This window comes from Molossus molossus, unplaced genomic scaffold (assembly GCF_014108415.1).
Source record: "Molossus molossus isolate mMolMol1 unplaced genomic scaffold, mMolMol1.p scaffold_m16_p_10, whole genome shotgun sequence".
Lineage (NCBI taxonomy): Eukaryota > Metazoa > Chordata > Mammalia > Chiroptera > Molossidae > Molossus > Molossus molossus.
Genome location: NW_023425345.1, coordinates 89,767,816 through 89,793,198, shown reverse-complemented (window position 1 = coordinate 89,793,198; position 25,383 = coordinate 89,767,816). Strand labels below are relative to the sequence as shown.

General features: G+C 50.2%; 1 protein-coding gene across 2 annotated transcripts in view; it reads right to left on the bottom strand.

The window, feature by feature from the left end:
- PLXNC1 (plexin C1) overlaps positions 1–25,383 on the bottom strand; it is a 164,494-nt gene that overhangs the window by 43,724 nt on the left and 95,387 nt on the right. For both annotated transcript variants that reach the window (XM_036250803.1, XM_036250804.1), the window contains exons 11-20: positions 23,632–23,811; positions 20,754–20,841; positions 17,939–18,142; positions 17,639–17,824; positions 15,216–15,318; positions 11,676–11,777; positions 11,258–11,361; positions 7,413–7,451; positions 7,069–7,193; positions 5,439–5,637 (exon numbers count right to left, since the gene is read on the bottom strand). In XM_036250803.1, coding sequence (XP_036106696.1) covers positions 5,439–5,637; positions 7,069–7,193; positions 7,413–7,451; positions 11,258–11,361; positions 11,676–11,777; positions 15,216–15,318; positions 17,639–17,824; positions 17,939–18,142; positions 20,754–20,841; positions 23,632–23,811 — 1,330 coding nt within the window. The remainder of the gene's footprint in view (positions 1–5,438; positions 5,638–7,068; positions 7,194–7,412; positions 7,452–11,257; positions 11,362–11,675; positions 11,778–15,215; positions 15,319–17,638; positions 17,825–17,938; positions 18,143–20,753; positions 20,842–23,631; positions 23,812–25,383) is intronic.

The following is a 25,383-nucleotide window of genomic DNA, read 5'->3' as shown; positions in this document are numbered from 1 at the left end:
CTCTCTATCTGAATAAAAAATGGAAAAATGTCCTCGGGTGAGGATAAAAAAAAAAAAATTCACAACAATTAGCTTTGGTAACTAGAATAGAGATAAGAACATTTTAGACACTTGTCAAGGAGGATGCTTTTTGGTGTTAACAGCTTTTCACGGCAGAAGTGGCCTTCAGTTACACAACTTGCAGCCTTCTCTCTGGACCGAGCCACGCTGTTCCCAGAACCACAGTGCGCAGCCCCGCCCCGAAACTTGGCTGGGCAGGGCCGTGTGCCCAGAGCCAGAGCCTGATGACCCTCCTGATGGCTTCTTTCTCCACACTTCTGCCAAGTGCACCTTCTCCTGAACTAGGGGATGCCACCGCCGCTGTCACAGAAATGCCTCAAATTTATCACTTAGTGCTCAAATGGAGTCTGGGCAGCCCAAGAGCAAGCTTGTGTGTTCTGCTTCTGCCGCAGCCTTTGCTAAATAATAAAGCCTCTATGAGCTAGGGCCATGAACAGAGTGTGGGGGAGGGAGAGCCCGGCCAGGACCTGAAAGTCAAAGCCATGTGACAAAACCAAGTTTTACGACCACTGCATCTGTCTTTGGAAGAGGGACCCACTAGACATCTCGCCTGCCTTCTCTTGAACATGCAAACTGAGACTTCTTCTAAGTCTTGTGCATCCCCACACCACCCCAGTCCCGTCCTTTGTACTTACTTCGTGAACATGAGCCCCCTTGCCCTTTCTACCCCCCTACACTCCACTGGGCTCCCTTTCTCATTTCTCTTTCCCCTGCTGAAACATCCCGAGTCTCCTCCTCACTGCAGGACAGAGGCGGAGAGTTCAGAAATGTCCCAGGTGGAGACAGGGCTGGAACTAGTACACGAACATTTAAATTCCCTTGAGAAACTTTCTTGATTCAGTGGTTCACAACCATGCCACTCTCTTCTACTTCCCTCTGCCCTCTTGGGTAATGTCCTGACCACAACCCTAAAACCTCTGCTTCTCTTTTCCTCCAGCACAATCAAAGACGGTTGGCGTCCTCCTGAGGGCTGGAGGTGCCCGCAAAAGACACGGGGTGAGACCCTCCTGAGGGCTGGAGGTGCCCGCAGAGGACACGGGCTGCAGGTGCCCGCAGAGGGACAACGGGTGAGACCCTCCTGAGGGCTGGAGGTGGCCCGCAGAGGACACGGGGTGAGACCCTCCTGAGGGCTGGAGGGTGGCCCGCAGAGGACACGGGTGAGACCTCCTGCGGCTGAGGGTGCCCGCCAGGACACGGGTGAACCCTCCGGAGGGCTGGTAGTGCCCGCAGAGGACACGGGTGAGAACCCTCCTGAGTGCTGGAGGTGCCCGCAGAGGACACGGGGTGAGACCCCTGCCTGAGTGCTGGAGGGGCCCGCAGAGACACGGGTGAGACCCTCCTGAGGGCTGGAGGTGCCCGCAGAGGACACGGGTGAGACCCTCCTGAGGGCTGGAGGTGCCGCAGAGGACACGGGTGAGACCCTCCTGAGGGCTGCAGGTGCCCGCAGAGGACACGGGTGAGACCCTCCTGAGTGGCTGGAGGTGCCCGCAGAGGACACGGGTGAGACCCTCCTTAGGGCTGGAGGTGCCCGCAGAGTGACACGGGTGAGACCCTCCTGAGGCTGGAGGTGCCCGCAGAGGACACGGGTGATACCCTCTGAGGGCTGGAAGGTGCCCGCAGAGGACACGGGTGAGACCCTCCTGAGGGCTGGAGGTGCCCGCAGAGGACACGGGTGAGACCCTCCTGAGGGCTGGAGGTGCCCGCAGAGGACACGGGTGAGACCCTCCTGAGGGCTGGAGGTGCCCGCAGAGGACACGGGTGAGACCCTCCTGAGGGCTGGAGGTGCCCGCAGAGGACACGGGGTGAGACCCTCCTGAGGGCTGGAGGTGCCCGCAGAGGACACGGGGTGAGACCCTCCTGAGGGCTGGAGGTGCCCGCAGAGGACACGGGTGAGACCCTCCTGAGGGCTGGAGGTGCCCGCAGAGGACACGGGGTGAGACCCTCCTGAGGGCTGGAGGTGCCCGCAGAGGACACGGGTGAGACCCTCGTGAGGGCTGCAGGTGCCCGCAGAGGACACGGGGTGAGACCCTCGTGAGGGCTGCAGGTGCCCGCAGAGGACACGGGGTGAGACCCTCGTGAGGGCTGCAGGTGCCCGCAGAGGACACGGGGTGAGACCCTCGTGAGGGCTGCAGGTGCCCGCAGAGGACACGGGGTGAGACCCTCGTGAGGGCTGCAGGTGCCCGCAGAGGACACGGGGTGAGACCCTCCTGAGGGCTGGAGGTGCCCGCAGAGGACACGGGGTGAGACCCTCCTGAGGGCTGCAGGTGCCCGCAGAGGACACGGGTGAGACCCTCGTGAGGGCTGGAGGTGCCCGCAGAGGACACGGGGTGAGACCCTCGTGAGGGCTGCAGGTGCCCGCAGAGGACACGGGGTGAGACCCTCGTGAGGGCTGCAGGTGCCCGCAGAGGACACGGGGTGGTGCCCGCAGAGGACACGGGGTGAGACCCTCGTGAGGGCTGCAGGTGCCCACAGAGGCTGGAGTCGGGGCCTGTCCTGGGCCGCGTAGAGGGACAGCTAGGAACTCAAAGGAACTTCCCAGCACAGCCAGACTGAGATAAGTAATATCTCGTCTTACACAGCTGCTCACACATGTGCTTCTACCCGGATACTCACCAGCAGAATCCCTAGGGACTCTTACAAAAAATCCAGGTGCCCAGGCCCTACCTCAGACCTACAGACTCTCGAGCCCCGCCTGGGGACCTGTAGTGTTACCATCTTCCCAGGGACTCTGAGTTGTGGCAGCCTTAGGAAACCATGGGGCCGTGAGGGGTCTTGGTCACCAGTGAACAAAGTCCAGGTTAGTCATACCTGCTGAGGGCTTAGGCATCTTTTCAGACCAGAGCACACCAGGGGCCCGGGCGCTGGCCTGTGGCAGAGCCCTACTCGATGAACCACCCGCACCCTTCCCCTCCTGTGATGGCAACTAGGCTTGGCCCCTTCGCCTATTTCCGTGAGACCTGACTCTGGCCCTGGCTGAGCCGGAGGCTTTCGAGCCAGTGACCTTGTTCCATCCTTAAATCCTCTCCTAGGCCTGTAGAAGCGCCTGCCTCGCTGGGAGGCAGTAAGCGGGCAGCTAAGAGCTCTGAATCCCTGGCGCTGTCACGTGCCAGCTGTGGGGTCTGGGAACGTCACACCTGTTCGGTGTGCCCCAAGTCCCCCGTGTGCAAAATGGCCATAAAGGCGCTCACCTCACGGGAGTCAATGAGAAAAGGTGGGCAAAGCTCTTCGGTGGCATCTGGCACACTGAATAAATGGCAGTCATTAATGTCATTGTTACTTTACAGCCAGAGCTTGGGAGGTTCACAGGGGCAGCTGCCTGGAGGTTTCAGAGCTAGGGGTACGCGGTCAACGGCTGGTGGGGCGGGGCCGGGGGACCGGGGCTGTCAGAGCCCCACACCCCCTCGGGCGCCCGGCGGGGGAAGTCGGGCCACCACTGCAGAGGGAATTAGTCCACTGAAAACGAAAGCATCACCCACTGGCTCAACGCCACTTCCTCCCAGGGCGCACCGCCCCTCACCCCAAGTGCTCCAGATACTCTTTAGTCAGCACACGGAGTCCTGACCCAGAACCGTCTGCTCGAGGGGGCCCTTTGGGCTTGGAGCCCGATTTTCAGGGTGCCTTACCCGTGTAATGCCCACGGGCAGCAAAGAGCAAGGCGCCAGCCACCCTCGAGGGCTCAAAGTCAGAATCACTAGATCCCAGAAGAAAGAGCCGGAAAGGAGTTTAAAACCAACGGCCAGGCCCCTTATTTGGTGGGTAGATGCCAAGTGGAAAGTGCCACACCCAGGGACACACAGCCAACTGGGGCTGAGATGAATTTAGAGTAACTGAGACTCCCCAGTGCTCATACTCCTCCTCCCTCCGGGGGTCTCAAAGGTAGGGCAGGAGGGTTACCTGGAGGAGCTGAGAAAACACGCGTGATGGTGCCCCCGCCCCCAGAGCTCCTGGTTCAGCCCACTGTGGTGGGTCAGCCATCTGCCTGTTAAGACTAAGCCCTGGTGACTGAAACTAGGTTGGTGGGAAGCAAAATACATTCGCCTCAGAAATAACCACTCAACACCTCCCAAAAGCGTCTGATGAGTTATACCAAGTAAATAGAAAAGAAGGCAGATTTCATTAATCTTAATAACTAGGTATTGCCTTGGGAGAGGAAGGGGCTGATAAAAAAAAAAAAAAAAAAAAGTTGTGCATCTACTTGTAAGATTGCATTAAATATTAAACTAAGCACAGTCTATTTAAAGCGCTGCTTTGGATCTGAACTTGAGTAGCACTGTTAAAACCTGTGGCATAGCAGTAGATCTTATTCAGAGTTTAATTAGATTTCGAAACTAGCTACAAATACACAATTATGCAGTTTTGCTGGACTCTGGGTAGCTGGTCAAATTAAACAAGGATAAGAACCTTCTGCACCAGGGGCCTCGGAGGGCTGAAGGAAGATTAGGTTCATTCTTCTTCTCCTATTAATATTTTATCATAATTATGGCCAACATGTATGGAGTGCGTGCTCAGTGCTAAGCAGTCGCGTACATGTTCTCATCAATGCCCCAGAATGGACCGAGTGTCCTTTTTCCCGTGCTCCAGGTTATAAAATCAAGACTCAGACAGCCTGGGGCCTCTGGTAAGAGGTGGAGTCTTACTTTCGGACCAAACAGTGTGCTCCAGAGCCCGCTCTCTGAGCCACTGGGATCTGCAGAAAGTTTGCATTCAGAAACATTTTAAGATCCAATTAGGTCACAGCCAGGATCTTACGGTAACTCCGACAAAGTGGACCGGGGCGGGTGGCTCTGGGGACGGGCTTTGACGGGAAGGGCGGCTGAGAAGCCGGGTGATCAGCTTACAGCGCGCTGGTGGGCGACGGGTCTTTCCCGGACGCTTCCCTGCGCACAGTGCGTTCTTTTCAGTACCTGAAATATTCCCTCCTCTCAGTACATGAATGAAGTGACGTGGGCTCAAATGTCCGTGGATATGAAATGTCAGTTATGCCAGGCAAGCTCTAGATCTCTACTGTACCATATCATGCCTATAGATAACATTAAACAAAAAAATCTGTTAACACGTAAAAACCTGTTAAGAGGGTAGGTCTCATGTTCACTGTTCTTACCACAACACAGTTTTTGAAAAGAGAAAAGAAGACTCTTATCCAAGGAAATTCTAGGTGAATTATATTTGCAGAGGCCAGTTACAGCAAAAACAATGTTTATTCCACCCCACCCCCCGCCACCCCCGTGCGTTCCTGGTAAGGACCAGGACTAAAAACGAGTGACTGCTGACACCACGGAGTGCTCAGGACTTCTCCCGGCAAAGACTTCAGCATCTGCTAACAGTAACTGCCCACTGTTGTACCTCTGACCCTGCCCAAGACAGCATGCGACACTCACCCGCAGAAAACCAGACAGGCAGACGGACATCCAGTTTGTGAGGAGTTTCTCGACCACGGACTCCGTGCGTCTCAGCATGAGCTTAGGCTGCATGTTGCTGGACTGTTCCATCAAGTCCCTGGTCAGCACCTCCAGGATGCTAGTCAGATAGACCAGCTTGGTTTGCAGTGCGATGGTTAAGAAGGAGGCAAACAGACACCTGTGTACAAAGACAGCCTTGGTCACAAGAGCCAAGACATGGAAACCACCTCAGTGTCCCTTCAACAGATGAACGGACTAAGAAGATGTGGCACAGATACTTTATACACATAACATGGAATACCACTGAGCCATAAATAAGGATGAAAGCTTGCCATCTGGGACCACAAGAGGACATTGTGCTAAGTGAATAAACCAGACGGAGAAACATAAACACGTGTGATCTCATGTAGAGCACAAGAGATCAGATTACTTGTGGTTACCAGAGGCAGGTTCAGGGAAGGGGGTGAGACCGAATGAAGGGGATGAAAAGGCCCAAACTTTCAGTTAAGTATAAGAGAAATAAGTCCTGGAATGTAACGTGCTGCTTGGTGATCACAGGTTACACTGCTGTCGGGTATGTTGAAACTGTTAAGAGAGTAATCCTAAAAGTTCTCATCACAAGGGGCAAAAGCATGTCTTTGTAGCCACGTGAGATTAACTGAGCGTACTGTGGTAATCATTTTGCCAGATATTTACGTTAGATCATCATGCTCTGCACACACTTTTACAGCTCTGTGTGTCAATTATATAGCAATAAGAGCGAAAAGGAAAACAGAAAACAAGTCCGGCTGGTGTGGCTCAGTGGTTGAGAGTTGACCCAGGCACCAAGAGGTCGCTGGTTCCATTCCTGGTCAGGGCACTTGCCTGGGTTGTGGGCCTGATCCCCAGTGGGGGGCATGCAGGAGGCGGCTAATCAATGTTCTCTCTCATCAATGTTTCAATCTCTCTCTCCCTCTCCCTTCCTCTCTCTCTAAAATCCATAAAGAAAAAAAAAACAGAAAAAGATATACAGGTGACAAAAAGCACACACAAAAGGAAAAACAGAGCCTCGGTTAAGGAGGTTAGCCGTCAGCTGTGGTTTGGCCCCACACAGATGGTAGTTTTCAGGGAAATGTGTGTGTGTGGGGGGGCACTGGGGTGCTGTACATGGGCGCTCTTTTTATTTTTAATGTCTGAGTTTCGACCACCTTCATTCTCCATCCATAAAAACCACACACCCTTGTTCACTTCAGGACATGTATGTGTTTTCAGCACTTGAACTTGAAACTAGAGCGGTAACAAGAAGTCAGTGTCATTCCCAAATTTTCAGGGTGTTTTTAAAAATAGAAAATATCACTTCTGCTTTTTTTGATTCAGTACTCATGTTTTTTCTTGGTGTTGGGGTTTTTCAGGGTTTTTTAGGGGAGGAGAGTTGTATGTTTGCGTCTCTAGAACAGAATTTGTTGGGGTGGTGCGACCCGCAGCGGAGACGCCACAGCCGCGTGACCGAGCGCTCGAGCAGCCTGCTCACAAACACCACGTTCAGCCTGTGGTTGGAAATAAGAAAGGGAGCTCAGGTTTTCTTTCCTCTACTTAATGACTTTCAAAATATAAACACATCGACTAATACCTGTCCTTCACCGAGAAGTTCTTCTGCTTTTCAAGGGTGTGGATGACAGTAACAAGGAAACTCTTATTACAAATCAGGGCATCCAAAGCTGTGAGACTCTCATTCTTGTCACCGGCGTCTCTGTTCTGAGGGGGGAAAAGTGTATAATGTAGCAGAGTATAATATAATGAAGTTAGAAATTAGATCCACGATGGGTTTTCCAAGACAGTGAATTATTTCATATTGAATTCATGATCCCAAAAAAACCCACAGTAAAAATTCAAAGTAATAATGGAGATGATGATGACGATAACACTACGAAAGTCAGGCAGTCATGGGCTAAAAATGAAAACGTATAGACTTACATGCATATCTTCAGTGAAGATGTGTGTGAAGCCACCTGACTGAGAGGAAGGAGACACTTATTATTCATAACATCCAAAGGAAATGAATAGTGTTTTCTGTTATAATACCCAAGTCCATTTAAATAAAGCAGAGACACTATTTGTTAATCTGAAGAGCCCCTGGGCTTATGCTCACTGCATATTCTCAAATACATAATAAATCAGTATTCAGCTCTCAAGAAACACCAATGAATTCTGAACGCCTCTAAGAAGAATAATTATCAGTGCATCAGTCCCGTTTTGGGTAGATAAAGGCATCTCCCACTTTGAAAGAACTGCTTTAAAGCTAAAGAAGAGGTGGTCAAAGAAGAGAATGCCAGTGTGCAGACCACTCCTCCAGCCCCCTAACTTCTAAGCATAAATACACAACTGTGCTGGTAAGTTTCTACAAGTCCTAGCTTAGTAGTATCTACTGTCTCGATACATGATGCTATTCAGGAGGGAATAGAGTGGGGTGGTTAAAAGCTAGAATCTGGAGCCAAACTAATTGGCTTCCAGTCCTGGTTTCACCCCATCACTGTTGACAGGTTATAGAAGTGCTCTGTGCCTGACTTTCCTCATCTGCAAAATGGGGGCAATAATGAGTCCCACCTCGTGGGCTTGGTGTGAAGAGAAAATAAATGCATGCATAGGACGTTCTCAGTGTCGGCTATGATTTTTGTTGTTATCACTAACTTACAGCAAACTAGACCACAGCACTATTGTCCTGCTGCTTCCCAAAAATATTTTTATGTGCGATGCTATGTAGCTCCTGGATATAAATGTTTACATTCAAATGTTCTTTTTTTAATGTATCATAAACCTTACTGGAATTAAATGATTACGTTCTGAAAGCACGCTGAGTCACACTTTAAAGGAGTCAACAGAATGAACAATAAACTCAAGAACATTCAGGTTTCTTTCTTCCTTTCTTTTTTGGTAATAATTGGAACTTTAGGCTGTTTATCTTATTAAACTTCTTCTGCAGAGAATTTTTGCCTTATTTGTTAGTCCAAGCAAGAAGACCTCAACTATTTTGGTCACACTTAGTAGTAGGCAGAAAAATCAGACCCCGGATTTGCATTTGGAACTTCCCACTATTTTTCTGCTGAACCAACTTGAAGTAGATGGGCAGTTTAAACAGGTGGATGCTTGATCTTCAACAGGGAAATACCACCATGCCTTCTCTAAGGCTCCTCCTTCCTTTCATTCAAATTTCCCTCTTCTAGGAGGTCACATGCTCTGCTTACACTTATTTTCAGCACAACAAAGAAGTTAATACAATGAAAAGCAAAGCTTTAAAAGCCAAACCCACCCGGCAAGGTGAAGAACCAGGAACTGGTCATGCCTGGGCCTCTGCGAACCTACAACCTCATTTGGGTTTTGCCTATTGTCATCTGGTAGGTGTTGGCCACCCCAAATCTCCCGCTACCACCCAACCTCCAGGCTAGAGGTGGGGCTCCTGAGCTCTCAGTAAAGGGCCTGCTGAACAGGAGGATTTATCTGCAGCCTGGCACGCATTTCAATGGGCATTGTCCTAACAGCATATGTTCCCGTTCACTGTATCTGTTCTCCATGATTCTGCATTCAGTTTCCACTTAGGTCTTCTCCACAGGGTTCTGATAACTGTACACTTGTTTTTCCTGGGTCTTCTCCTTTGATGACTCCTCCTGACTTCAGTTTTTATGGCTTTTTCAGTTGCCTTGCAAGACTATACATAACCCAGAGTTGAATCAGTTTAGCTTCCTGCAACTTTTTCTTCTCCTAGGAGAGCGATTTCCAACCTTCTTCATCCCACGGCACACATAAACTCATTACTAAAATTCTGTGGCACACCAAAAACTGTATTACATTTTTTCTCGATCTGACGAAAAAAATAGGTATAATTTTGCTTCATTCACACTGGACGGCTCCTGCTGTGTCGGCTGTTGACATTTTCTTCTTCTTTTTTTTTTTTTATCCTCACCCGAGGACATTTTTCCATTTTTTGTACAGATAGAGTGGGAGGGAGAGAGAGGAAGAGAGAGAGAGAGAGAGAAACATTGACGCGAAAGAGACACATCGAGTGGCTACCACCCGCACGACCAACCAGGGCCGGGGACAAACTGCAACGGTGGTACGTGCCCTTAGCGGGAACCGAACCCGGGTCTCTCCGGACCGCAGGCCGATGCTCTAACCGCTGAGCCAAACCGGCCAGGGCCATTTTCTTATTTTTTATTTGACAATTGAAGGGAAAGAGGTCAGTGCCCCCGACTGCAGGGTCAGGTACGCAGGCCTGAAAAACCCGTGCGGCACGCCGGGTGACAGTGCCGTCCTAAGATGACACCGAACCGCTCCTGGGACGTTTTTCTGACACTCACAACAGTGCTCCGTCGCCTCCGTCCCTCCACCTTGCTCTGGATTACGGAATTTAGAGGACAGGAAAATGTCTTTTTCAGGCCACAGATGACTCTCTTCGGCGCTCAAGAGTCGTCTTCAACTGTAAAAGCCTACACAGGCCTCAGGTTGATGGGAGGAATCTCTGTTACCGTATTGGTATTAAATTCCTAGTGGGGATCACAGAGAGCTGGGCCACAGGCGCCGTGAGCCACCTTTGCCGAGGCCCTGCAGTCACCCTGACCCGGGGACGCGCTCCCTCCCGGCGGCGCCCACAGAAACGGATGAGCCGGCGAGTGTCGGCGCCTTGTGCTCGCAGAGGGGACGTTGACAAAAAATACCCTACAAGTGCAAAACATCGAAGTCGTCTCTGTAGCCTCCTTGATTTACTACACTGAGGCTTGGACAAAAAATATGGTGGGTGTTTAACAGCAGCATCCCACTCTCCAGACACAGCATCACATACCATGGCGTCCGCCCCTAGAATGATAGAGCAACTAGGACTTGCTCACTGTGCGCGTCTGAGCCTCTGAACTCGAGGCTTCTGCCAAATGTAGCCGAGCAGCTTCTGATAAGGGCACACAGCTCTCGTTTGGCCTGGAAAGATTTCTAGCTTTGGTTAGGAGGTTGGGTTTAATCATGATGATGGGTGGTGGTGTGTTGCAGAGGCCGGGCCTCTGTGGGGTCCCCAGTCCTGGACAAGAAAGGGGGTCTGGTGGAGCTGGGGTGCTGGGATGTGGGGGTGAGAATGAGTGCACCTCACCAAAGACGAGGGAGAGTAAATGAAGAAGGCTGAGCGGGTGGATGAGAAAATGAAGGTGTCAGAACGGGAGTGAGACCGAAAACCCTCGGAGTCCTATACAAACCCATTGTTTCATGCAGCCGTTTCTATTAAATGAAGATGATGCTAACTGATCGGCCAAATAATAACTGCTGAAGTGAACCATAAAAACGCCACTGCTAAAAAGTGGCTGTTACCAGCTCCCGCGATCCTATCCGTGTCTCCTTTCCTGCCTCTTGGCAGGCAGGACTTTCACTCCCTATTGAGAAGTAATAGAGACTAATCTAGGCGCTGCAATGGAAGGCATGTAGATAAACACAACAAATTGGCCAGCCCACAATTTATTGATTTTTAAATAAACTAGCTCACTTCCCAGCTACAAGTTCAGTTCCGAACTGGTAGTAAAATAGAGCAAAGATCATCACTCTGAACTTCTGTCCCTCCGAGGTTTTTGTTACTGGACAAAGAGTAATTGCCAGTGACCCTCTCTGCTGTACACCCTTAACAGTCCAATTAATAATTATCCTCCTCCCTGCTCTGCTCACACTTAAGCCATTAAGCGGTACCACGCACGTTGCTTCACTAGCAAACACCCTTTTTAACAACAGCAACAAGCCCCTTCATTATTATTCAAGAGTCAACCTTAGGAACAGGATCAACGCCCTTTTACCTCGGGGAAGAAAGTTCTCAGAGCAAAATGTTTGTAGTCGAGGAAAGGAACGGTTCCAAAACTATCCACCACATCCAATTTATCCATCTGCAGCTCGGCAAAGCCTGCAAAAACAGAATCCCAAGAGCAATATTTTAACTCCGCAAACAATGGCTAAAATCTGCTGCTGCTTTGTCTCACGCGAAGGATGACCTTGGTTTTCATTAGAGAAGAAACAATAGATAATTACTTGGTTGGCCCCGGAGAAGAGCTGAAAAAAGACACAAAGTCAGGGCCAGACCCCGCTGTTCGGTTGTCTTCGATTACAAAACCCCTTCTCATTACCGTGGCTGTCTCCACGCAAGGGTTAAAAAGGGGGGGGGGGGGGAGAGACAATGCCAAGGGTTTGTTTTTCTACAAATAAAGTCGAGAAGCCTACCATCCCGAATCTCCTTCCGGAGCTCGCTCTCCAGGAGCTCCAGCTGTTGGCTCTGTTTACGACTCAGCTCCTTGGACTTGTGTCTGGTCACCCCCACGGCCACTGAGGAGACAGAGAGCCAGCATCAGACTGACATGCTAACTTAAAAACACACAGAGAAAACACCAGCCTTTACCGTGCTTTCAGAGAGAGTAGCATTTAAGAGGTGGAATGTATAGAAGGGAAACTCCCCGGTGACCGGTCACTCTAAAGAGGAAGATGCTAAAATGCAGTAGCAAAACCAAAACCCCTACTCATCTTAGAAGGGAAAACTAAATAAAATAACCTTTGCTTGTAACCAAAGACCCCAGCCAGCTGACAAGCAATGAAACAAGCCAAGTCTCCCACAGCTACAGGCCATTTGTATTGCTCCACAGTTTTTTTTTCCTTAATGTTTCTAAACATCCCTGGAGAAATAAAGTCGCGCTGCAAATGCAGAAAGAAACCACAGACCCACAGTTAGCGACAGAAGCCAAACTTGCAAAGATCGGAAGGGAAGGCATGATGAGCAGTCCACAGAGAAACGCCCCAACTGGGTATTGCTTCTTTCCCTGCCTCACCTTGCTTCCCTCTGCCTGCGCTGTAGAGGCAGTAAACTGAGCGGGTTCAGTGCTGGGCTCATTCCCTGCTCTGCCATTGACTAGCTGTGTGGCCTCAGGGAAGTTCCTTAGCATCTCTGTGCCTGGCTGCCTTATCTGTCCAAGGGCCTACCTCACTGTGCTATTGAGAGGATTAAAAGAAGTAACTCAAGCCCTGACTGATTTTGTTCAGTGGTTAGAGCGTCGGCCCGCAGACAAGAGAGTTCTGGGTTTGGTTCCCGCTCAGGGCACACACCTCAGTTGCAGTTTATCTCTGGCCCTGGTTTGGGTTGTGTGGGTGGCAGCCACTTGATGTGTCTCTCTCACATCGATTTTTCTCTCTCTTCCTCCACCTCTATCTGAAGATAAATGAAAAAAAAAAAAAAGTCCTCTGGTGAGAATAAAAAAAAATAATAATAATAAATAATAAAAAGAAGTAACTCAAGCCCTGGCCAGTTTGGCTCAGTGGTTAGGCATCTGCCCTCAGACTGAAGGGTTGAGGGTTCAATTCCCAGTCAAGGGCACGTACCTTGGTTGCAGGCTTGATCTCTGGCCGTGCAGGAGGCAACCAAGTGATGTGTCTCTCTCACGTCAATGTCTCTCTCTCTCCCTCCCTCCCTTCCCCTCTACCAAAAATCAATGGAAAAATATCCTCGGGTGAGGATTAACAACAAAAAGAAGTAGCTCAAAGAAAGCATCAAACCTTTTTTTAAAAATAAAACAATTATCGTTATTTTATTCTAGAAAATCATGATAATTTCTTTCTTTCTTTTTTAATAGAAATTTCATGATAGACGGGCCCTGCCAGCAGATGGGAAGGCTGCTGGAGGAAACAACATTCAATGGCCTTTCCCTGGACCACTTGGTTGAGTCCACAGACTTAACCATGACATGCTCTGTGCAGCTCCAAGAAAGGCTGGGGCCTGCAGTAATTCCCAAAGTTACGTGGTCACGGAACCCCTTTTCCCAGGAGCATTACCTGGGACTCTCTTGCCTCGGGCCGCACTTTGGGCAACACCGGCTCCCCGCCTGTAAAGGGAGCTGGCGGCCACGGTCACCAAGCAGTGAGTTCTCGTGGCTGTGATCTCCAGGGGACGCCACCGTGGGGACACTCTGTAGGCGGCAGGCTAGGCCAGGGGTGTTGGGCGTTTTCATTCATGATGTGATTGATGGACCAAAGAGTAGACTCATTTTAGCTGCTGAGACACAGGCTGCCCTGACATCATGGGAAGGGGATGAGAATTTTAAGGGGCTTTGCAGAGGCCAATGAAGTCAAAAGTGACATGTCAGATTAAGCCCACTTAACCTTAAAGAACATAATCCATCTCTAGGGAAAAAGGAGAGGGAGCGGAAAGGTTTCCTAGTGCGCCACAAAGTGGACAAGAATTTGGAATGAGACCGTCACATCTATGGTTGCTTAACAGTAGCCGATTCTCAAAATGGAGCCCAAGCATTTAGAATTTACAAGTAATCTTCTTACTTGCAGCTGGCACCAGACAGGACTTTATTAAAATATGAAGCCCAATTCTGGATTCCAGATACAAAACAGGGGTAGACAACTTGGGGAGAGCATAAAAAAATACCTTGAATGAGCATCAACAGGGCTAAACAGGGCCTCTGCAAAATGAGTTTATTCCATTAGGCCAGTTAATCATCCACATAAATCTCTGCCTCACTGGATGGAGGACCACCCAAGACAAAGGACCAGGCCTGCGCTCATCTCCTCTAGCTCCAGAGATGGGCCCAGTTAATAGCAACATAACAGATACTCAATAAACACACAGTAAATGGACGCAGAGACAGATGAGTGGATGTGTGAGGGAGTATCTGGAAGGAGGCATTAGCAACCATTAACAGAACGCCTTAGAAAGGCAATGCCTGTGTTAAGTCAGGAAAGATTTAGTGCTGTATTAGCTGGGGAGAAGAGTCCTTTTTTCTAAGACAAGAGGAAACAGACTTAAAATGAAAGCAGCTCAGAACGAGAGCTCACAAACTCAATGGCTCCAGCAACCAGGCACACAGGTGCGTGAAGTGACCTGAGTAGAGCAAGGGAGAGTCGTGGAGACTGCGGCAAAACCCACAGAATGTACGCTGCTGTGTCTCAGGGGGTAGCTGCCACTCGGCTCCAGCAAACTGATGCTCTGGGAAAATTGGGAACTTACGATCCAGATCTTTCAAAATTTCAAGAGATTTTTAAAAACGGGAATCACCTCATTTTAAAATATTGTGAACTACATCAAAGTGATTAAGAATGTTGTGTGGGCCAAACAAAACACATCAGTTAGCCAGATCCTGCCAGTGAGATGGGCTCACCGTGCTTGGATGAGCCTTGGAACATTCTAGGAGATGGTAGAGATCACATTTCTAAAACACAGTTATGCCAGGAAAAGCAGGGCTGGGGGTGCTGGGGGGACGGGGTGGGGGGTGGGAGGGGGATGGCAGAACGAGAGGACCAGGTCGTGGGAAGTCCGAAATCCCAGAACAATTCTGAAAGAATAATGTAAGTGGGACATTTGTCATCACAATTCAAATGATCGGCAAAGCCACACGGATTATACAGAGGCGGGCAAAAGTAGCTTGACAGTTGTCCGCATGGACAATAATACAATAATTATTAAATAATAACACAGGAATAAACTTGGTGTTTCACGTCCTCACAACTGGAAACCTACTTTTGCCCCCGCCCTGTATTTCCCAAACACTACATTCCGTCTTTGTGATCCAGCCTTTTATTGCTAAAGCACCCTAAAAGTGTCGAGAGAGCCCCCCGCATGCCGCTATTATTCCTGTCCCAAAGCTTCGATTTGGGTTTTCACCCATTAATACTTAATGGAAGCAAACAGCCTCCGAGAGCCGGAGTCGGCCTGCCTGCAGAGAGGCCCCAGGGAATACTTTTCCTGACAAGATGAAACAAGGCACTTACCAAAAATGACAATCACGAGCAAGATGGGGAGCCCGATCAGAAAGTACAGAGGGGACGCCACCGACTCCTGCTCCACGTAGAGCTCCAAGTTCCCCAGTCGGACCTAACGGAGCAGAGAGCATCGTTAGACCAGTCGGGTTGGGTACCATACCTATTTATACAATTTTCTCCCCCAAATGGTTTTCCCCAAGACACAGAGAGAGCAAGCGAGGTAGGATATCTGCGTTCAAGTCCCACCTCTGGGACAGAGTAGCTCTGTGACCTTGAGCCAATGAAGAACACTCCCTGTGCCTCAGTTTCCAGATGTGTCACTTGAGGCGTGCTCGACTAGACCTAGAGATTTTAAGTCTTCGTCCGTTTTGCCCCGGGGGTTTAAAGGGATGTTAACTTGAGGGTGAGACACCCCTATCCCTCGACCAAGGAAGCAACTGACACTCTTCTACACCTTGCGTTTTCTCGGCCTATTTTCAATGAAGCAAAATCCAGCTTGGCAACTCTGCCTGGATGGTCCTTGCAGGACTTCACCAATTTTAGTGTTTGGTCATAAACATGCCATAGAACTTGTAGACGGAAAAGCTCCACATCAAGCCTTCGTTTTGCACCGACGCACACACAAGCGTGAAGGCGCATTTCCGTCCCGGCAGCCCCGGCTGACCGCACGCAGCCTCAGGGCAGAGGGGCCAGCCCACAGGTTCTGCGCCCAGAAGAGAGCTGGGGTCCTGGATGCCAGCCTCCCCAGCAGCCCTCCTGGCCCGCGCTAGGAGCTGCAGGTCACCCAGCCTCGCGGGAAGTCTAAATGGGCTGCGTGTCGCTGAAGTCAGCCAGCCCTGGGCGCTCCTGCTCAGAACTCTTCTTGGCTTCCCAGAGCTCAGAGCCACGTGCTTACGACGGCCCACGAGGTCCTGACGACCTGTCAGCTCTCCTGGTTGCCCCCAGCGCCCTTGGAACAGTCCCCCTGCCTCCTCCACGGCAGCCCACTGGCCTCCTCGCTGCGCAAACGCAGCAGGCAGGCCTCCCACGCAGGACCTTCCAGCTCTGCCTCCCTTCACCTCGCTCACCCCACCCGGACAGCCCACGCTCACTCCTTTCCTTGGGCTCCCCGCTCCCATGTCGTCTTTCCAGGGAGACCCCCCATCATACAACGGACGGCCCTGCCCCATGGTCCTGCTCCTCTCCCTGCTTCATTGTTCTCCATAACAATTACCACCATCTAACACACTTAAAAAATGTTTACATTGACTTGAGAGAGAGAGAGACAGGTGTGCGTGAGAAACATCAATTGGCAGCCTCCCAAACCCACAACCCAGCTACGTGCCCTGACCCAGCGAGAATCAAACCCGTGACCTTTTCGGTGTACAGGACAATGTAACCGACTGAGCCACCCGGCCAGGCCATCTAACACAATTCTAATTTATTTTCTTTGCCATGTATCTCTAGGTAATCTCCGTAAAGGAGAGTGTTTTTGTCTGCTTTCTCCTCTCCGGCCCCCGGCGGTGTGGGCGCTCAGGGACTCTTGCACGAGCGATGGAGAGAGCTAGCACGTGCTCCTCTCAGCGAACGGGGCGTCGGGGAGCACGAGGAAGCCCAGCAGTTGTTACTGATTCGATAATTATTGTTACCATCCTTACCCTACAACGGATGACAAAGGGAGCTTGGCAAAGCGAAGTGACTCATCTAAGGCCACCCAGCTATTTCCTGGTGCAGCTGGGACATAAACACATTTTTGTTTTGCCTTCCAGTCTGATGTTCTTTTTTCTTGTCCTTTATCCAATTATTTACGGCTAGAGTTCGTACCGCATTTTTTCTTTCCGTTATAGACCGTGCAGAGCCTCCTACGGCATGCACACTATAAAGGGAGACTTCTAATCTGTTTCCCTTCTCCGTGGCCTCATATCTTTATTGGGGGACATAAATATACCAGTGATGGACCCTCCAACATGTCTGGGAAAAGATTAATCACAGGGAGTATGACTTCATGGTGGAGGAAGCAGCCCACCCCACAGATTATCTGGTCTCCATCAGACGTGAATGCTCCTCTGAGTGTGCCGAAGGGGCCCCTGCTTTGAGATCCCGCTAAGACATGTCATCTCTGCATCTGGGAGAAGAATGACAGCTCGCTCGTCAAGGGTCTAGAGCTTCCATCTGCTAATGCTACAGTCTCAACATATGGCCAGAACAAAAGCTATCGAGGCACGTTGGCGGTGTACACAATGACGTGTTCACCGCTGACATTCAAGTGGGCACACGGACGGATTCTGGCAGCTGTTTTGGAGGAAGCATGCTCGGGCTAGCGATACCACACCCGCGCTGCCGCTCCAGTTAAAGGGAAGACCCAGAGATCCCAGAAAGACTCCATCCTGGCTTCCGGTTTCCCAAGGAATCACCCCCAAGGAAGGGAACACGCAGGACGGTTGGTGACTTACGTGGACCTTCCTGGAGGAGGACGCGATGCTGTTTGCAGCTCTGAGGCCTTTAATTTTGCAGAGGATGGTGGTGAGATCTTGATTTCTAGTGATATTTTCAAAGTTGCAGTTTAATTGCTTATTTTCCCCGTGGAAGAGAGTAATCTCGATGTCTTTCTTGGAAATGTTGAAGTTATCATTCTCTTTCTGTGAAGAGCAAAGCGAAGATGAAGACACCGGGGCACCCGTGGAAACTCACAAACACAAGCACACCTTTCCCGTCGGGGCAGGAACAGCCCACACGAAATAAGAGAAACGTACTAAGATTTTCACTTCCAATTCCGTGTCCACCTCGGGGTCAACCCGATACCCTGTGAACCTGGGGTCCTCGAGATACTGCAAGCTTCCACAGTCCAAGTAGGTCTCCTGGACTCGCAGCTTCACGGTCACGTTTGTGCGCACTTTTGCGCTCTTCAGACTGGGGGCTGAGAAACTGCAGTGAGTCGCCACACAGTCCTCAGAAACCTGAGGAAGAAGGGAAGAAGGTTTAACAACTCCGGGAATGAGTCCCAGCTCTGGGATGGAAGAACGGAGTGACCCAGGCAACTGAACTTCTTCGTGCTTCTGTTTTCCCATCTGTAAAATGGGACAGCAATATCGCCTACCTCGCGGGGCCGAATGAGCCCTACATCACATTAAATGAGACGAGGGCGCGCTAAGTTCAGGGGTGGCTGCATTCAAGGAGATCATGCACACAAAAATGCTTAGAATCGTGCCTGGCGTTGTTCATGACCATGAAAGCAGCCAGGTTATGCTATGGGGAGGGGCGGGGGCTGGTACACAGAGAGAAGTAGGTCTGAGAAAGGGGAAGACTTGGCACCCAAGGGCCTGTGTCCTTCCCTCGAGTCCTGGGAAACCCCCCGTGGAGGAGAGGAACTCTCAGCAAGGCCACAGCTGGCTGTCACGCCGGGGAACCTCCTGCAGCCTTCAGCAGAAACCTCTAGCCACAAGGAGGAAAAGGCTTCGCAGGCCTCCCAGAAAATGGGGGGGCAATGTGCCCCTGTGGAAAGGAGAGCATGGAGGCTGGAAACAATGCAGAACGTGTGGCCCACTTTACAGGTTTATTTATAAAAACCAACACACATAAATATTGGCGTTTTCAGGCCTGCAGAGAGACAGGCAGAGAAAGCTGCTGGGAAATGAGGTTGACAAACGTTGTACAGAAGAGCAATAAAACTTGTGGGAAGGAATCTGTCAGGTGGAGAGTTTTCCTCTTTGTGTTTACTCTCTCCTATCGGCATATAAAGAGGAGGTAGGAAGAGGCAAAAGGTGAGAAAACCTAATGCAAAGGGATGAGACATGGACACACAAAACCGCCTTCCCCCTTAACACCTTTCCAAACTACAGCCCGAGCCTCGCGCTCACATCCTGACACTACGATGAAAACCACTAAGCCCTGCTGCCCCACCTCCTCGGCGGCCGTAACCCCGGCAGGCTGGCTTCTTATTAAAGATGTCTTCCAGAAAGATTATCAGCGACGGGGTCACCCCAACCTCATTATCCTCAACTCTCCATATCCATACTAGTTACCAGCTGCCACGCTCGGAAATGCTCTTTTTATTAGTTTCCAAGCAACCGCTGGCCACCTTCACTGGCCATCTCATTTGCTTTCACGCCTTAAAATGAAGCTCTGGGCGGGCTGGGAATCGGAGGCCCTAGCATGAGGATGTCCCGCGCCCCTGGTTTTCAATGCCAGTGTGGACTTGCCATGTCCCTTCGTGAAGGCAACGTGACCATCTTACTTATTTTTCCCCTGCACCCATGAACATGTTTTGCCCAGCTCTGGCTGGTTTGGCTCAGCAGTGAGGGCATCATCAGCCCTTGGACCAAAGGGTCGCAGGTTCGATTCCCAGTCAAGGCCACGTACCTCGGTTGCAGGTTCCATCCCCACCCTGGTCGGGGTTATGCAGGAGACAACCAATCAATGTGCCTCTCTCACATTGATGTTTCTCTTTCTCTCCCTCCCTACCTCCCACTCTATCTTAAAAAAAAAAAAAAAAAAAATCAATGGAAAAATATCCTCAGGTGAAGATTAAAAAAACATGTTTTGCCCACAGTAAGTTCTACTTGATCTAGGCACAACACTGCGGAGGGAGAGCAAGTCCACTCACAAACCGGGCAATGCCTCTGGCCAGAGGGTCATTCTATGCAAACAGCTCAACAGGACACGTTCACATCATGGGGATGTGGTCTGGAATCGGACACGAAGGGAGGCTGGGACCGGGCTCCGCAGGGCGTCAGCAGGACGGTGCGTAGGACAAGGCTGTAAGGGTGACGGAGGAAGGCCTCCCGCATCGAGGCCTGAACTCACACTGGTCCAGCCCGGGGCCAGGTCTGTGGCTGCTCAGGACCTGCCAGCTTGCAGGAAGCGGTCAGTCTGGGCCCCAGGGAGGCCGCACCCTTCACACCTCAGTACGGGAGAGGAGGGGCACAGAGCACAGAGGGAGCTTTTGGGGGGAGTGTAGAAGTGCCCTCAGAGACCCCACCTATAACTGAAACCCATCATTTCTTGTGAGAGGCCGGGGTGGGACGCCTGTGGGTGTTAGACCTGGGGGAGGGGTACACGCGGGACAGCTGCGTGGGGAGATGAAAGGCAAAGGCAAGAGGAGGCGAGGTGAGAAGGAAGGGACCAAGGTGGGTCAACTAGAAGCCTATGATAAGATCTCTGGGACCTCAGCAGGCGGCGGCCCTCTGAACCACACTGCTCTGCAACGCAAATGCCACCTCCTCTTCACAGAAATGCGATTTTTCTTTACATCCTGCCTTTGCCACCCTCACAGCCTTTTCACGCATATTCATAAACACCGCCTCATTAAAGTGACTTGCCACAAATCCTCCACGGAGGAAGGGTTACACCAGGCTCATTCCTGAGCCTCTGTGCCACACGCGAAATACGCAACAAGCACGAGGCCTTACTATTTCCTCTACGGCACAGGTGGCACGTGCCATGCCACAGGTAAGTGGACAGAAGGTCACAAGGCACAGAAACAGACTACGTCCCCCAACATTGTTCAGGGTTATCAAAACACAATCACCCTGAAAAACAGCAATGATGACAACGCGGCCAAAGACTTACATTTATGTTGCCTTTTAACTCATGCGAAATGATTAAGTTGTCGATTACATCAAAATTTCTGCCCATGATGGTTATATTCTGACCGCCGCTGCAAGAAAAAAAAGCGACAATGAGGGTTTCATAGTAAACACGCGGGCCTTCGGCATTTCTGAGCAAAGCTATCAACGGATTCACACTTAACACGAGAACTCAGTCGTGTTGGAGAGCAAATCAACAACCTGAATTTCAAATGCAGGGCAATTTTAGAAGTCTTTTCAGGAGACTGTCTGCAAAGTCCTAGTTTTAAGATACATACATATAGAAATGCATGTCGGATCCTTTTATGATTTGTAGGAAAACGCCCACCTTCTTTCATGGACTTCTGAGTGGTTTGGGTCATGTTGCCACATATAATCAGATCATCAGCTGTCCCTTGGAGAGGTTTCACGGAACGGAATTTTGTTTCATTGCTGCTTAATCTCTCTGAAGATTTTTCAATCTAACAATTTTCAAAATCAGACTCCCAACCTACCAATTATGTTTATTTAGGGAGACAGAAAACACTCTGGACAAGGTAAAATTATAAATGACAGTAAAAGTATATTCCTATTTGGTTAAAGCATATAAATAACAGCTACATTCTCGCGCCCCGAAACCAAGCCAGATGATCTCACATATTCCCAGCACATAATCGCATATCGGCAAAGTGGTCATTAGATGTGAAATAAACAGCTGTTCACAGCTCTGGCTGCCCTCAGAGCCCCACTCGTGTAGGTCACTAGACACTCATTCCAGGGGACAGGAACCCGGTATGTCAGCCGGTCCCAGGACGACGAGACCAGGACGTGGGCAGGAGCCAGCCAATTTGTGTAGGGCAGAAGAAAGACACTGAGCCCTGAACCTTCCAGCCACAAGGAGACAGGGCCGACTTGGCCTCATGCCAGCCTACTGCCATTACTAGAAAACCAAGCCAAGCGTGGCCCATGCCAGACTGCAGAGCCATGTTCTTGCCGAGGAGCCGCCGAGAGACACAGGCTCAGAATGTCATAGGTGACCGGACAGCAGGACGCCGCGTACTTTATGGCACAGCAGGACACTGCTGTCTGCGAGCACAGTGCCCTGGGAGCCTGGGCAAGTCATCTGGACGCTCCCTGCCTCAGTCTCCTGACCTGCAAAAGGGGCCACTCACGGCTTGTGAGCATTAGCCGAGTCAACAGACATGACACACTAGGCATCTGGGGAGCAGCGCAATAATTTACAGGAAGGAAGGCATTGGACCCGGAGCAGGGCCTGCCATGCGAGAGCCTTGGCTTGGAAATTCCCATTGTCCTCATGCCCCTGACATGGGCAGACTTCTTGAAGTCCTAACCCCAGTACCTCAGAATGTGACTGCATTTGGAGATCGGGTCTTTAAAGAGGCAATCAAGGTTAAATGAGGTCGTTGGGGTAGGCCCAAATGCAGTATGACTGGTGTCCTTATACACAGAGGAGATCAGGACACAGACAGGCACAGGGGGACGACCACGGGAGGACACAGGGTGGGGGGGGATGCCATCTCGGAGCCAAGCAGAGGCCTCCCAGGAAACCAGCCCTGACAGCACCTTGATCTGGGACTTCCGGCCTCCAGAACTTTGATGACATAAACACCTGTGATCAAAGCCACCCCGGTGGTGGTCCTATTGCTATGGCAGCCCTGGCAGCCTAGTATGTCCACCTCTCACTTAATCTTCAATAAGACCATCACAAGCGCTTGTTTTCTCTTTAAACAAAGCTTCAGCTGTACTTTCATCTAGACGGTACTTTGAAAAAAGGTTTCATGCTGTGCGAGGTGAAGACAGTATTTCAGGGTTATATTCTAAAATCTAAATGTGAATTTAAATTTGACTAGAGAGAAAAAAAATTTTTTTTTTTTTTTGAGTCATCTGGAAGAGTTTATTTCAGAATGCCTATCTCTGTTAGGGAGCATCTTTGAAATTAGATACTGCTTTGGATGTAGATAGCTCCCAATGTGTCCTCAGATTATTCGAAACAGCTTCCTCTAAAGCAGCGGTTCTCAACCTGTGGGTCGCGACCCCTTTGGGGGTCGAACGACCCTTTCCCAGGGGCCGCCTAAGACCATCGGAAAACACTTATTTCCAATGGCGATTCATAACAGGAGCAAAATTGCAGTTATGAAGTAGCAACGAGAATAATTTTGTGGTTGGGGGTCACCACAACATGAGGAACTGTATTAAAGGGTCGCGGCATTAGGAAGGTTGAGAACCACTGTCTAAAGGTTTTTAAATGAAGGATGTAAGAAAGCAGCAGCTTTGTGTCATGGGCAGAAGCGAGACATAGTGAAGAGGGTTATGTGTTTGCACCAGAAAGTCAGGCCAAGAACAGTTACTGCAATTGAACAAATATTTTAAAAAGGGAGAGATTTATACGACCCGAAGAGAAACCGGAGTTCGAGCAGACATTTTAGCAGTGAGTCCCCTGGCTCAGTGGATTGAGCGTCATCCCAGGATGGGGAGGTCCCGGTTCGGTTCCCAGTCAGGGCACAGGCCCGGGCTGCAGGCTCGATCCTCAGTAGGGGGCGTGCAGGAGGCAGCCAATTGATGCTTCTCTCTCACATCGATGTTTCTACCTCCCTCTCCCTTCCCCTCTCTCTCAAAAAATCAATAAAAGCATACCTTAAAAAAACGAGTAAAACAGGATGCTCATGGTGTCACTGTAACAATGGGAAGCAACCTGTCTGCCAGGTGTGGGCTCGTTTCCCGGGAATCCATCCTAGGAAGGGTTCTGTGAGAGGAACTTTGATGTGACTATCATTTCTATGTTAATCTGAGTGAAATGCCTAATCTTTATGCATGTGAGTTTTTTAACCACAGCGAAAGAAAACTCTGAGTCCAGAAAGTACCTGATCCAGGTGGTGGCAGGGTAGATGAGGGAACAGTGTGGCAGGGCAATGTACGACAAGGACCCCACGGAAGAACAGTTCCCGCCGTCGAACTGGATACACACATCCTTCATTTCTTTGCGGCTTGATGGCAGAGAGAATTTCATATGGGTGTCGTTTAGCACGTGGCTTACCGGTATCCTAGAAAGAGGTAGAGACAGAACTCGTACATGACACTTAGCACACTGGCTCACCCAACCACAGTTCGTGACCTGGCAGGAGGCTGCAGGCAGCTGCTGGTTCCTCGGGCCACTTGGCCTGCTGGGATATTATCTGGGGCAGGGTTCGTCTTTCGTTGGTGCATGTTTTTATGCACATTTCCCTTAGAAGTGGGGAAGAAGGAGATATAACCACTGTCCCTAAAAATCCCAGTAGAAAGTGGAACATGGACTCGGTATTAAGGTGTATTAAGGAATTGCTGTTCATTTTGCTGAGTATGATAATGGCACCGTCCTCATCTGTTAGCGACGCCACTGAAGTATTTATGGATGAAAGGATATGGGGTCTGGGATACGCTTTGAAAAACTCTGGCTGCCATTCTCCCTTTCCCTCCAAAAATGCGGAGATAGATGGACGAAACCAGATTGGCAAATGTTGATAGGTTCTGAAGCTGAAGGATCAGTACAGAGAGTCATACACTCTTCTCTTGTGTGTTTGGAAATGTCCATAAGGAAAAGCTTTAAAAAAAAAGAGAAGAAGTCACAGTCGAGCCCTGGGAGGGTAGAGCCCAACCCCGGGCAGAGAGGGGAATTCTGCCGCACAAGGAGCAGAAAGCCCAGGACTGAAGTCCACGCCACGAGCCCAGGGGTCTCAGGATCGGTCAGCCATCAGAGCCAAGCTGCTCCAGACTGGAAGTCAGCTGGGACTCTCCCGGGTGCTCCTGACATCTGCAGGGTGTGCCCTTGACACCCTTCAGGAGTCAAAGCAGAGCCTTCTACAACACCCCCCGGTCCTGCCGCCTCCTCCGTGCGGCATGTCTGCAGGAGGCTCCGCAGCTCAGCAGGACGAGGCTGGGCGTGACCAGTGCTCGGACCATGCTCCGCGAGGATGTATTATTACTGAAGGCCAAGGGCGAAGTTATCAACTTTCGTGCACATATCCTTTAAGTGGTTATAAGAGATTCAAACAGTAAGGCCAATCCCAAAAAACATGTGAGTCAGTTTGTCCTGACGGTATCTCAGATTTACATCCTGGCTCGTGGAAATTCATCGTAAAATGGCTGATAATTCAAATTCAAATTTGTTTATACATTTTCGAAGGAAAGAGGTGGAAGTGTGGGTCATGCCACTACCATTCTCGTGTTTTTCTCTTTTCAGAATAACTGGGCTTTTAAAAGATACTACGTGAAGAGTTTCGGGTTATAGCACGAACTCGGATAGGGGATTAACTGGGCATTGTGTTTACTGCCCGTGCCCTTGGGTTCACCACACGGAGGAGGCTTGTGAAATGCTACTGGCAGAAAGGTCTCTTGCTCATTGAGTTTAACAACTGCAGAATCTCAAGGCACAGTCGGGATTGAAATGAGAGCCTAGTCAGAAACGGGGGAAAGCTCTGGAAAACGACCGTCTTGCAGTGAACACTCAGGGGCCTAACTTTGGGTGTCATTATACAAAGTGACAGATTTTTGCAATGAGGTGTTTAGCCAAGATAAATGACACAAAAACACCTACGTGCACAGATACAGCCACTAATGTGTGCTCGATAAGTCTGGTA